Here is a 12,012-nt window from a genome sequence, read left to right on the forward strand (position 1 = left end):
GCCAACTGTGCCGGAAAAGGAAAGCATCTTCCCCCTGAAGACCTCCAAACCCGAGAGTTCCTGCAGCACAGATAGATCTAGCACCATGAAAATGCTACAACGGCTAAGTGAGCCAAGTGTGGCCATCCACAAACCTACAACTATTGCAACATGTTCCCACCCAGCAGGGAAAAGACACTGCTACCTAAGAAGTGGTGAGGGGGAAACACGTTTGAATCGCATCACATGTATATGTTACGACATATACACAAACATATATATGTTACGAATGTTACAAAGAATTATATGTATATATTATATATTACATATATTAACTTATTATTATATATTAATTGTACATATTATATATATTAATTAATATATATATAAATTAATTATTACATATATAATTTATCGTCAAGTTAGCTAACACACACTGTATACAGTGTGCTCTCGGTTTCGGGGGTAGATTCCCGTGGTTCATCGCTTACCTACAACACCCAGTGCTCAACCCAACAAGTGTCCTCCTCAATGCCTGTCACCTGTTTCCCCCTCCCCCACCCCCCGCCCCCCCTCAGTTTGTTCTCTGTATTTAAAGAGTTTCATCAAACAGAAAGAGGCCAATTTTTCCCTTTGTCATTTCATCAAGGGATTATCCCTCCCTGGTGATTGATTTTGCTCTTTTCGTGTTGATCAAGTGAGGAGGGAAAGGACAGAGCCACTCCAAGCCTCTGTGACTCCCACGGGAAACAAGGCACTGAGCTCTAATGCCAGCCCCTGGGCAGTCTGTCTCCCCCTGCTGGCAGACCTCAGCGCCAACAGCCCCCCTTGCCTTCCCTTCCAGGGAGAAACGCTGCTCTTGGTAAGGTCCACCCTCCACCACAGGTGCTAAGGATAGGAGAAAAAGGAGAGCATGTTGGGAGAGTGGTGAGCAGGGCCCTGCGGTGGTCGGAGCCAGGTCAGGACTCAGTCGTACACGGCCTCTGCTATGACACCTTGGCCAGATGACTGAATTCCCTGGGAGATGTGGAAACTTAGCCTTGTCCTGCACACAGTAAATGCGTCAACAGTTCTGATGCTTGACAACAACCAAGGTTTTCATGGAGATGGGTAGTCAGGGAGCCACCTATGATTTTGCTAGATCCTTAACAGGTGATGATCAGCTACCAGAGAGAACAGAGATCAAGCCTGATGGTCCAGTGAAGTTCCCAGAAATGAAGGACAGGGGCACCCGGGTGGCTCAGCAGGCTGAGTGTCTGACTTCGGCTCAGGTCGTGATCTCACAGTTTGTGGGTTCGAGCCCCACGTCGGGCTCTCCGCTTTCAGTGCAGGGCCCGCTTCAGACCCTCTGTCTCCCTCTCTCTCTGCCCCTCCCCTGCTTGTGCTTTCCTCTCTCTCTCAAACATAAACATTAAAAAAAATGAAGGACCAAATCCTTCTATGGCAAACTCCTGTGTATTCAGGGGCTACATCCCTGACCACTCATCCCTCCAAGGTCTGGCAAGAAGACCGCCCTTCTGTGTCATCGCACAGATCTTTCTATACTCTGATACAGTCATTATTATGACATGTCAGTTCTGCCAAAGATTGTGAGCTCCTTGAAGGCAGGGATGGTCTTTTGGATGTGATGGTTGGTTACACGTCTGTGACTGAATTTACAGGATGTAAGATGGAGGTCTGGCGCTAAAGGAGCTGATGATCTATTGCCAAGGACACAATGAGCAATTTTATATGCCCTGCTCTTCCTTTTTTATATTTGCAAGCTTCTCAACCATAAACCACTGAATACATGTTTACATCATGACAAAAATGATACTTAATGTTGCATTTTACGGTGGTTCGCATGGTATTTTATGTATGTCCGTATGTGTCTTTAAGAGGTGGCTTGGGTCCATTTCTATGGCTCAAAAATGCGCCCCCACCTACAAAAGCCAAGCCCAAGAAATGAAAGGGGCCTTTGGGTCCAACATGGAAGATGGAATCTGTGTTCTTCATGAGAGTTGGGGACACCAGACTTTTATAATCTATTTCAGGCGAGCTGCTCTTTCACACCAGAAAAGAACTATATCCTGCCAGTCACAGAAGACCTCAAGATCTGGCTTCTACAGGTCTCAGGGCGCTGCTGGCCAGGTCTCCAGCCAGGGTGCAAAAGCCCCAGTTCTGAGACCCAGATCTGGTTTTGCCACAAATTCATTGCAATAAGCACATGGTCCAGCAGATGGCGCCACGATAATGCTTTTACTCACCAGTTAGTTCAACCTCTGGCTCCTGGGAAGTGATGGGATTACTTGAGTCATTTACTTGCTCATTACCCTGGCTGGACCTTTGTGCCACTTTTTCGTTCCTACCCATGACCTCTGCTTCTCTTCCCTTTCCTTTCTCTTACCCGCCCTAGCGTCCATGGAAGAAACAGGGCTGGTGATGTCAGGAAGGGTTGACCTGAGTTAGCATCTGCACGTGCTTTGCAAGGAGGGGCCAGAATGGTTGGTGGAATCGACGGTCCAGGAATATGAGGCTTGCAAAGCCAGCAAAGCCTCGCAGGGATGAACTTGAGAACGTGAGCTTGGAAACAGGCCTGCCTCAACTCTTCAGGCACTAACTACTGGGGCATGTTAGGCAGGGGGTCCGTGCCAGCTTCTCCTCTTGCTGTGTGGGATCCTGGGTGGAACCTCAGCTGTTCTACGCCTCAGTTTCCTCATGTAAAGGGATCAGCGTCAGGCCTGGCACCTCAAAAGCACTCGAATATCAGTCAAAACAAGAGTGTTTATTAAGCTCTGCCACCTAGCCCGGACAACGAGGAAACAAACACGAGGAAACTGAGGCCGGGGTGGACTAATTTGCCCAAGCACATCGTTGGTCAGGGGGCAGAGGCAGGGCCTGAGCTCGGGTCTGTCTGGTTCCAGGCTGATGCTATTCCATGCTGTGTGGAGCCTGTGCCGGGAGCCTGGGAACAATGAGCTCCTGGCTAATATGCTCCAGCCCGGCGGGATTTGCCACTTGAACCAGCTGGCTCTGTTGCTCTGGGCGAAACATGCAGCAGGACCACGAATTACCTCTGTTACAGCTTCCTTTGCATCATATGCTGCCCACAGCCCTTGGAAGGGTATGCTGTTGCGATGGTGGCTAGGGCTATCAACGGGGCAGGCTCCCTGAGGCCCTGACCATGGCTCCCCAGTGGCCTTTGCTCTCACGGAGGCCGCGCCACAGGGAGAGAATGATTTTAGTATCAGGCGTTTGGGGGCCAAGGGATCAACAGTGGCTCCTGTATGAATAACAACTGGGACCAAGCTTTTGCTTTGGAGTTTTAGGGTCAGGCATAGATACTAAATTCAATCTGGTAATCATAACTGATGAGAAATACTTTAGGTCTATACTGGAGTCCCTCAAAGGAGAGAGCAAATATGAGGGAGGAAGGGACCGAAACACAAGAGGAAAGGCTGAGAAGAATAGGGAGGAATAGAGAAGGGACAGAGAGGTGCCTCTTGGTCACCGGGCACATCCTAAGAGTCTGGAGCCTGCTGTTGCCATCGTTATTATCGGTAGGATCATCAAATTATTACTAAAGCAATTTTGTGTATATACACGCCCAAAGAGACAGGCCTTAAATGAGTGACAACCCCTGCAGTTTTAGGATATTGCACCTTAAGGCTTGGAAAGCTGGGTGGCACTGACCCCCCCCCTCCTGGCAGGGAACCACACAGTAAGGGAGGAAATTAAAAAGAGAACAATCACAGTCAACTTTTTTCAAGAGAAGGGACGAGAGCTCCCGTCTGCCTGGGGATGGGCTCAGTGTGGCTGCAGATCAGCGAAAGTCACAGGGCCTGCACTGTCTGGGATTCTGCATAGTTATTCCCTGAGCCAGCGGGGGCCAGGTCAATGGGGCACTGAGGCCACGCAGACGGTCAGGGCCGTCCACGGTCCGGAGGTCAGGGAGTCCTCCTGGGATAGAAAGAGGCTGTCCTTAAGCCTGTTGGCCTCACCTGGGCAGATCTGGGTCAAGTACACTGAGGCCCAGGCTCCATCCAGACCCCATGAGTCAGAACCGCTGGAGCGGGGCTCTGGCGGGTGACGCAGATGAGCATCCAGGGTGGGAACAGCAGGTGGGGAGGTGGGGACGACCAACTTCCACGAAGTCCCCGAGAACCAAGACTTGGCCCGCTGCTTCATGTCCGGGCTCTGGCCAGTGACCAGGCATAGTTCTGCATTTATGCCCTCTGTTTATCACTTCATCTATTTATTTCTTCCTGTTTACCACTTCCTCTGTTTATCACCTCCTCTGTTTAATCTCTTCCTGTTTATCACTTCCTCTGTTTATCTCTTCCTCTGTTTATCACTTCCTGTTTATCACCTCCTCTGTTTATCTCTTCCTCTGTTTATCTCTTCCTGTTTATCACCTCCTCTGTTTATCACTGCTGTTTATCACTTCATCTGTTTCTCTTCCTGTTTATCACTTCCTCCGTTTACCACTCCGTTTATCACTTCCTGTTTATCTCTTCCTGTTTATCACTTCCTGTTTATCATTTCCTATTTATCTCTTCCTGTTTATCACTTCCTCTGTTTATCACTTCCTGTTTATCACCTCCTCTGTCTATCACCTCCTCTGTTTATCTCTTCCTGTTTATCACTTCCTCTGTTTATCTCTTCCTCTGTTTATCACTTCCTGTTTATCACCTCCTCTGTTTATCTCTTCCTGTTTATCACTTCCTCTGGTTATCTCTTCCTCTGTTTATCACTTCCTCTTTTTCTAAAACCCTGGACCAATGCTGTGCAATAACACTTTCTGGAGTGATGGAAATGTTCTGCATCTGGGCTGCCCAATATTGTAGCCGCCAGCCAGAGGTGCTGCTGAGCACTGGAAATGTGGCCAGTGTGACAGAAGAACTGGGTTTTAAGCTTTGTTTCATTTTAACTAATTTAAATTTCAACGGTCACTTGGGTCTTGTGGCCACCATATTGGAGAGCACAGCCCCAGGACTTGGAGGTCACTGAGTCTGCTGATCTCATTCTATAGAGGAAGAAGCTAGATCAAAGGCTTTGGAACAGGAGAAAGGTGTTCATCTCCCAGCCCCACCAATCACAGGCTGTGGGACCTCAGGCAGTTTATGGTAAAGCGTTAGCCTCAGTTTACTTATCTATAAAATGGGTTCAATAATATGCGCATCCCTGCCTCATGGTGAGGGGTAAGAGAACCCTGAGGTGGGCAAACGAGTGCCTGCTCCTTGACCCGTATGCACTGCTGTCCCCTCCCCACACGGCCTCATCAGCAGTCACCAGGCTGCACAACCCAGGGGTTGCCGCTCAGCCCGGGTTCTAGGTGAATGGCTGTGCAATGTGGTGGTCTTGGCCACGGTAAGTCCCCCTTAGGCTCTCACTCCGGATGTGGTGCTGGCACAGACTCTTTCACGGCAGGGGAGTGGGGCCAAGTGCAGGCCAGGGGCCGGCAGAAAGCACCAGCTTAGCCCTCAAGGGCAAGCATTTGGAGAAGCTGACCCTCGTCCGCTGGGTGTGTCACCGCCTGAGGCCCCAGGCTGGCCCTGCCATGGTGCCGCTCAGAGGGAAAGGGCCTGGGGTCCTGACCAAGGGAAGTCAGGCTGCGGTCTATCCAGGGGTTAAGCCCCAGGTGTAGCGTCACATGGAAGTCTGAAGGCAAGAGAGGAAGGCAACAGGCCAGAGACAGGGACAGAGGGAGGAAGGCATGAAACATGGTGGAAAGTGGTGGGTCAGGGGCACCGGAAGGGGCCCTGCCCTGTCCTGCAGGCCCTCTTGGGGGCCTCGGCCGGCCAGCGTGTCCTGTTAGTTTGTTAATGTGGCTGCAGCCAAATGAGACGGCAACTCAGGCAGAGGAGGGATGCAGGCTTCTCTGTCCCCGCACAGCCAGAACTTGGCTTATGCCTTTCCGAACAGCCGGCTAATCAAGACTCGAAGGGTTCTTATCACCGAGGGCTGGGTAAGGCACAGGCTCTCCTTCCAGACGTTTTTGCAAAGCTCTAATCACACTGCTGTCTTTAAACCAAACCAGGAGCTACAAATGGTTGTTCGCGAGGGTGTGGATCACAGCGTTCTGCTGAGACCTTAACCCACATGTTCTCCTTCCTTCACGGGTATCCCGGAAGCCAGAGGGGAAGCGCTCAAGTCCGGGCCATGACTGAGTCCCCACAGATCAACATCCTGCCATCAGGCGGCCACGGCCCTGTATCCGAGAAACCCCTGCCACGTGCCTGATGCTGAGCTGGCCCAACGCCAGAACATACGTGACCAGTGACAACCGGGGGCTGACGCTAGTGGCCGCTACGTGGAACAGGCTGTGCCAGGGACCCGGCTGCATGCTGGATTTCCCTTCACTTCCAGATTCAGGCTGCTCCGTTTGGGGCTGCTCCCATGAGTACAATGTGGTTGGAGAAAGACGAAGCATTCATGTCTCTCTGCCTGATGTTGTTGACAAAAATATGCTGTTTACATATTGCAAATCACAGTATGGGCACAACTCACAGGGAGAGGCCAGCAGAGGACTTCTTTGATCAAACATCAAAATTCATGGGGCACCTGGGTGGCTCAGTCGCTGAAGCGTCCAACTTCCGCTTAAGTCATGATCTCGCAGTTCGTGAGTTCGAGCCCCGCGTCGGGCTCCTGGCTGGCAGCTCGGAGCCTGGAGCCTGCTTCGGATTCCGTGTTTCCCTCGCTTTCTGCCTCTTCCCCGCTTGCACTCTGTCTCTCTCTCTCTCTCTCTCTCACAAAAATAAATAAAACACTAAAAATAATTTTAAAACCCCCCATCAAAATTAAAGATGAAGTTGTCAGTGACAGCAGCCAGCTCGTGATCTTATCCCCTCGGTAAGGTGCCCACACTCCTGCCAAGCCCTATGACCTGGGTGGTTAAAGTGTTATGCAAGAAGGTGTAACAATGTCCTTTATGGGGTGTTCCCAAACTACAGCCTCAAGGACCCCTCCCACCCCCTCTCCCACAGGTGGCTGCAAGCCCTGGGTTACGTGGACACAGCTTGCAAAGCACTGCATCAAAGAAATTCAAGAGGTACTTGATCCAAGAGGACTTCCATTAGGCCTTGGTCTATGTTGAAATCTGGAAACAAATCATATTCTGCCATTTGCCACAGGAGAAGTAAGTAAGAAATGCGTCAGCTTTGTCTGCCTTGATGGTGGAAGCCAAAATGACAATTGTGCTGTGCAGAGGTCAGGCATTGGGCAAGACAGACTTTCTGGTGAGAAAAGGACCCCTGAGAAGCTTTGACGTAGCAACGGGAGTCCCGTGCGACTCTGACCTGTGCCCGCCGCGTGCCTGCATCCCGGGTGGACTAGAGTCTCTCCAGCCGGCCGAGGGGCTGAGCAGGGGGCCCCCCCGGGAAGCTTCAGGGCTGCTTTCGGCCAGTGCTTGACTGGGGGGTGTGCGTGAAGCACTTTGTCGCCCCGCTGCGGAAAGGTGGGGCCGCTGCGTTCTGGCTCATTCCAGCACCCACCGTCCCACGTGTCTGGTGACACGCAGAGTGTCTCCAGTCTCTGTGAGGGGACAGGAATATCATTTCTAGGCTGCGCTGTGAACACGGGGGGTCCCCCGGAACATCTGGCGGGGAAACAGGCAGTTCATATCCAATGAGCCAGGGGACGGGAGCAGGGCAGAGCAGAGGAAACGCTCGGAGCCAGGAGACCCGGATTCTGGTCCTGCCTCCTCCCCCAACTTCATTCCAGTGGCTCAGACTAGGTAGGCCTCAGTTTACCGCCCTGTAAAATGGGGGTTATAACTGGTGCTCTTGCATGAATCGAATGAAATAATACGTGGGAACACCCTGTGAGTTTAAAGCCTATGTTAGGGAAAACTATTGGCCATATGCTATTCCTATAGATGTCCGACAATCCCTCAATTACTGCTATTTATTAGTTACGTTTTCTATGATGACTCCCAAGTCTGTCTGCATCCGTTAGTTACTGTGCAGAGCTGCGGGCAACTGACGTGACCAGGGAGCGTTGGAGGAGTGTGTTTCCGGGGAGTGAGTCTCTCCCCTGCCCTGGGGAAGCAGCACGGGGTCAGGGTGGGGGAGGGGAGCTTCCGGCCTCCCATGAAGAAAAAACAGGATGGCCCAACATGCAGTGAGTGGCCAGAGGCACCCAGTGGGTGAGCTGAGACAGCGGCAGAGAAGCAAGATGATGCCTTCTGGCTGCAGGGGGAGGGGTGGGGAGAGGGCACCCGGGAGGACACGAGGCAGGGGCTGGGCTGGGGGGGAACGGGGTGGGGGGACTGTGAATCAGAGCAGGCAGATCAGTGACCCACTGACAGCTGCTGCCCTAGCTGACCAAAGCACAGCGGGTTCAGCTCGCAACTCGCAGAGGTCCCTTGATGATACTGTGGCCTCAGTTCTAAAACGTAGAAATAAGGTGATAAGAAGAAGAACAATATCTATCATTTGGGGAATGCCATCTCCATGCAAAGTGGCCAGTAGCCACGTCTCATTTAGTTACTGTTCTAGTCTATTCCTTGAACACATTAAGTTCCTTCCTGCTCTGAGCCTCCGTGCATGCTGTTCCTTCTGCGGGAATGCTCTTCCTCTCACTGCTCCCAAGTCTCTCAAACCTTAGTCTCAGGTGACCTCCTAGGAAGGGCTTTCCCTGACCGGCCTCCTAGCCAAGCTTTCACCTGCCTCAGTACTCTGTTCCTGCCATCTTCTTGGCCCCTCTTGACGACAATGACTAGAGTTTGTCCCCTTGTATTTCTCTTATTATCCCTATTTTACAGACAGTTACTAAACAGCTGCTCAAGGTCACGGTTAAGGGCAACTCCAGACTCTCATGCCCAGAAGTGCCAGAGGCAGAGCGCCCAAGCCCCCTGGGCTTGCCTCTGACCCCTCAGCTCGCGGCCAGGTCTGGGGTGCTGTGGAGATCTGCACCTCCTGGAGACCCCCAAACCTGACTCTTCGAGTTTGCTTCAGAAAGACCCCTGGAAAGCAGGGTGACGCTATGCATGCAGCCTGAGCCCGCGAGGGCAGGGATCACTTAGCAAAACATCTGAATGACAGGCTATTTGAAGGTCGTGTGCCTCTCCCTTCTCTGAACCCCAAATCCATCTCTGGTCTCAACCTTTCAACCGAGTGCCTATCACCGTGGACTGACTCGTATCCCGGTCCTGCTTTGCCAACCAGGCTATTGAGTCCCAGAGGGCTGGGATCGGGTCTCCTACTTATTTTGTGGAGGAGCACACACAACGAACAGCAGTCAAGCTGACAGCATGTTGGCAAGGGAAGGTTCTGCCAATAAATCAATGACGTTAAAGCTCTGACAAAGCCATCAAGGTGCCTCTCGTCACCCCCCGTGCATCTGGTGGTGGTGAGGCCACGGAGCATCACTTCCGGAGTTGCACGCCGACCACGCAGCTGGTGTGCACGCCCTTTTCTCGACCCTTGACCCCAAGGAGGGGCAGGGTACAGGCTTGGCATCGCTCTTCCCACGTCCGACTGCCCAGTTCGGCACAGCGCCTGTGTGCTGCCCGGTCCCTTCCCTCTGCCAGGTCCGTGGGCGCCGACAGCTTCTAGAACACGAGCCCTGCCTACCAGTCCCTGTGTTTCGGGCTGAATCTCCACCCGGAAGGCCCGGCTCCGCAGCCTTAGCCTCCGTCCTTCCCAGCAGCCCCCGCGTCCCTCGTGGGGCCGCTTAAACCAGTGAAGGATTTTACAGAGACATCAGCAGGCCCAGACCCTTGGGTCCCAGGAAGGCCACCGTGCTTTGTGATTCGGCCCTTGGCTTAATTTCAAGGTGACAGGCAGAAAGGCCGGAGCCCCTTCCTTCCCGACTTCCTAGCTGTGTCCAGATGTGGCCGTGGCCACTTTGGCGGCAATTTTCTCACGGTCACCTCTCAGGTCCGCTAAGGCAAGGGGTGGAAGTTGTAAGGACACACGTGGCCCTCATACAGGTGTTCTTTTCACAGGGCCAGTACAACTCTTTCCAGAAGGAGCATGCTTACTGACACCTTTGTTCTTCCTAAATTGGTCTCTGTGTAAAAACCCGCCTCCATATTCCTTAGGAGCCCGACTGTGTTTCCTCCCTCTGTCCCCTCCCAGCTACCACCCCCACACTTTCTCTGTTCCTCACCCCGTCCCTCCTTCAGGAACCCTTGGCACACCAGTCAACTACAGATGGTTGGGCGTGGCAGCCCCACGTCCATGGGGACAACGGCTCTGACCTGTGCCTGATGCAGGACATCTGCATGGGAGGGGGGGCCTGGGACTCACCCAGAGGGTGGAAGGAGCTCGGGGGCCTCCCGGGGGGGCTGCGGTCCCCTCGTCAGCGGCCTCTGCACTGCAGCTCTGGGGCTGTGACCACTCTGGCTCTTCTCCCATTTGCTGCTCGCCTTTGTTCTTCTGTTTTCTTATGATCTGGGGAGGAAGTGGGTGACACAAGGGGGCAAGTTACTGGCAAGGCCTTTGGGTGCTGGGTGGATTTTTTTAGCCACTTTCTTTCAGCCACAGTTAAGGGCTTAGTTTCAACAGAGTACCAGCCCGTTTCAGATCTGCCTTAGGGTGAAAACGACACAACTACAGCCCTAAACATTCTACAGCACTTTGCGGTTTATAAGTAATCCTTTTGTGATGCTGACAACTTCTATTTATTAAGGGCCAGCACATGCCAGGCTGTTTCAGGCACTGTATATGGTCTATCTCATTTAATCATCGAAATAATTCTCAGGGCTATGTTCTATAACTCTTCCCATTTTACAGATGAGGAAACGGGCTCGGCGAGGTTATCAGTTAAGGCCATAGAGCTCATGAATACTGGAGCTGCATCTCAAACCCAGAGTCTCTGGCTATAAATTCTGGTTTCAGGAAGCGCTGGCAGAGTCTGTGAAGCGGGCAGGTACCAAGAGCCATCAGGGAAGGCTTCTGCTCGTTTGTACCGCTTGCTACGTGGGGCACAGCCAGTTGGATATAATGAGTCCATTTATACACTGGTGTCTGGGCTCCCAACCTCTTGTGGGCAGGAAGCAGCTGAGAGAACGGCTGAGCCACTGATCTAAGTGTATCCTTCAATGTCTTTGTAGACCAGACAGGATGAGAAAGCGGGAGACCGAGAGCCAGGGGGAGTGATGAACTGATGTTCACCACGCCCTCGGGCAGACCAGGGCCGGACGGAGGCGTACCCCCATCTCCAGAGTCCTGTACCAGCTGTCTGTGCCCCCACAGGGTGTGTTCGACCCGTGACTTGTTTGCTTGGTTCGTAGGTCTCCAGCTTAGAAGCAGCCGAATCTGGGTTGAACGTACTTTGAGCTGTGGGTGGGATGAGACGCTTGGGGGTCTCTGGGTGGAGTGAGTGTGCACGGCATCAGGGACATGGATTTTTGTGACCCAAAAGGACGACCGAACGTGCTCATCGCTCCCCGCACGCAGTCCTTTGTTGGGTGACTCCTCATCGCTCCCAGGACAGGGAGAATATACTTCCCACCTTGGCTGTGGCTGACTGTGCGCCTTGCTTTGGCCAATGACGGGTGAGGAGGGAGTGGGTAGCGACAGGTGTCAGGGCGGAGCCTGGGCCCTCGTCCACACCACTGCTTCCTCTTGCTCTCCTGTGCTTCTGTCCTGGCTGTGTAGCTGACGTGCCTTCAGTCCGGCCCCAGAATGAACACATTGCACGGACCAGATCCCAACCCATAGCTCGAGGTGTGGTCACTGCAGATGCACGCGTGAGAAAGAGACTGCGGTATGATAAAACGTATGTGTGGTCTTTGACCCTGGTTCCCGGCACAAAGCTTGGAGCGTCGTCGTTAGGCTAATGAGGTGATGAGCCAGACCACTATACAGATGGAGGCTGGTGGCCAGAAAAGCCAACCATGTGAACCATGGGACTTTCAGCCCCACCTTCAGCCTCCCTCGGGGCGAGGGAGGAACTCTACGCGCCCGACTGGTGCACGCACTGATGTGCTGGGAGTGAGTGTGGCGGGCAGAGAGGGCATGGAGGTCTGCACACCCCTCCTACGCAGGCCTTGTTACCCTATGTATCTCTTCATCTGGCTGTTCATTTGTCTCCTTTATGATAAAC

At 52.7% G+C, this 12,012-nt stretch overlaps 1 protein-coding gene across 5 annotated transcripts in view; it reads right to left on the reverse strand.

Moving 5' to 3' along the window:
* The window catches only part of MYRIP (myosin VIIA and Rab interacting protein), a 371,862-nt gene that overhangs the window by 76,239 nt on the left and 283,611 nt on the right, over positions 1 to 12,012 (reverse strand). For all 5 annotated transcript variants that reach the window (XM_053903956.1, XM_053903959.1, XM_053903955.1 and 2 more), the window contains one exon: positions 10,212 to 10,355. In XM_053903956.1, coding sequence (XP_053759931.1) covers positions 10,212 to 10,355 — 144 coding nt within the window. The remainder of the gene's footprint in view (positions 1 to 10,211; positions 10,356 to 12,012) is intronic.

This window comes from Panthera pardus, unplaced genomic scaffold, assembly GCF_024362965.1.
Source record: "Panthera pardus isolate Hobbes unplaced genomic scaffold, ASM2436296v1 HiC_scaffold_16, whole genome shotgun sequence".
NCBI classification, from domain to species: domain Eukaryota; kingdom Metazoa; phylum Chordata; class Mammalia; order Carnivora; family Felidae; genus Panthera; species Panthera pardus.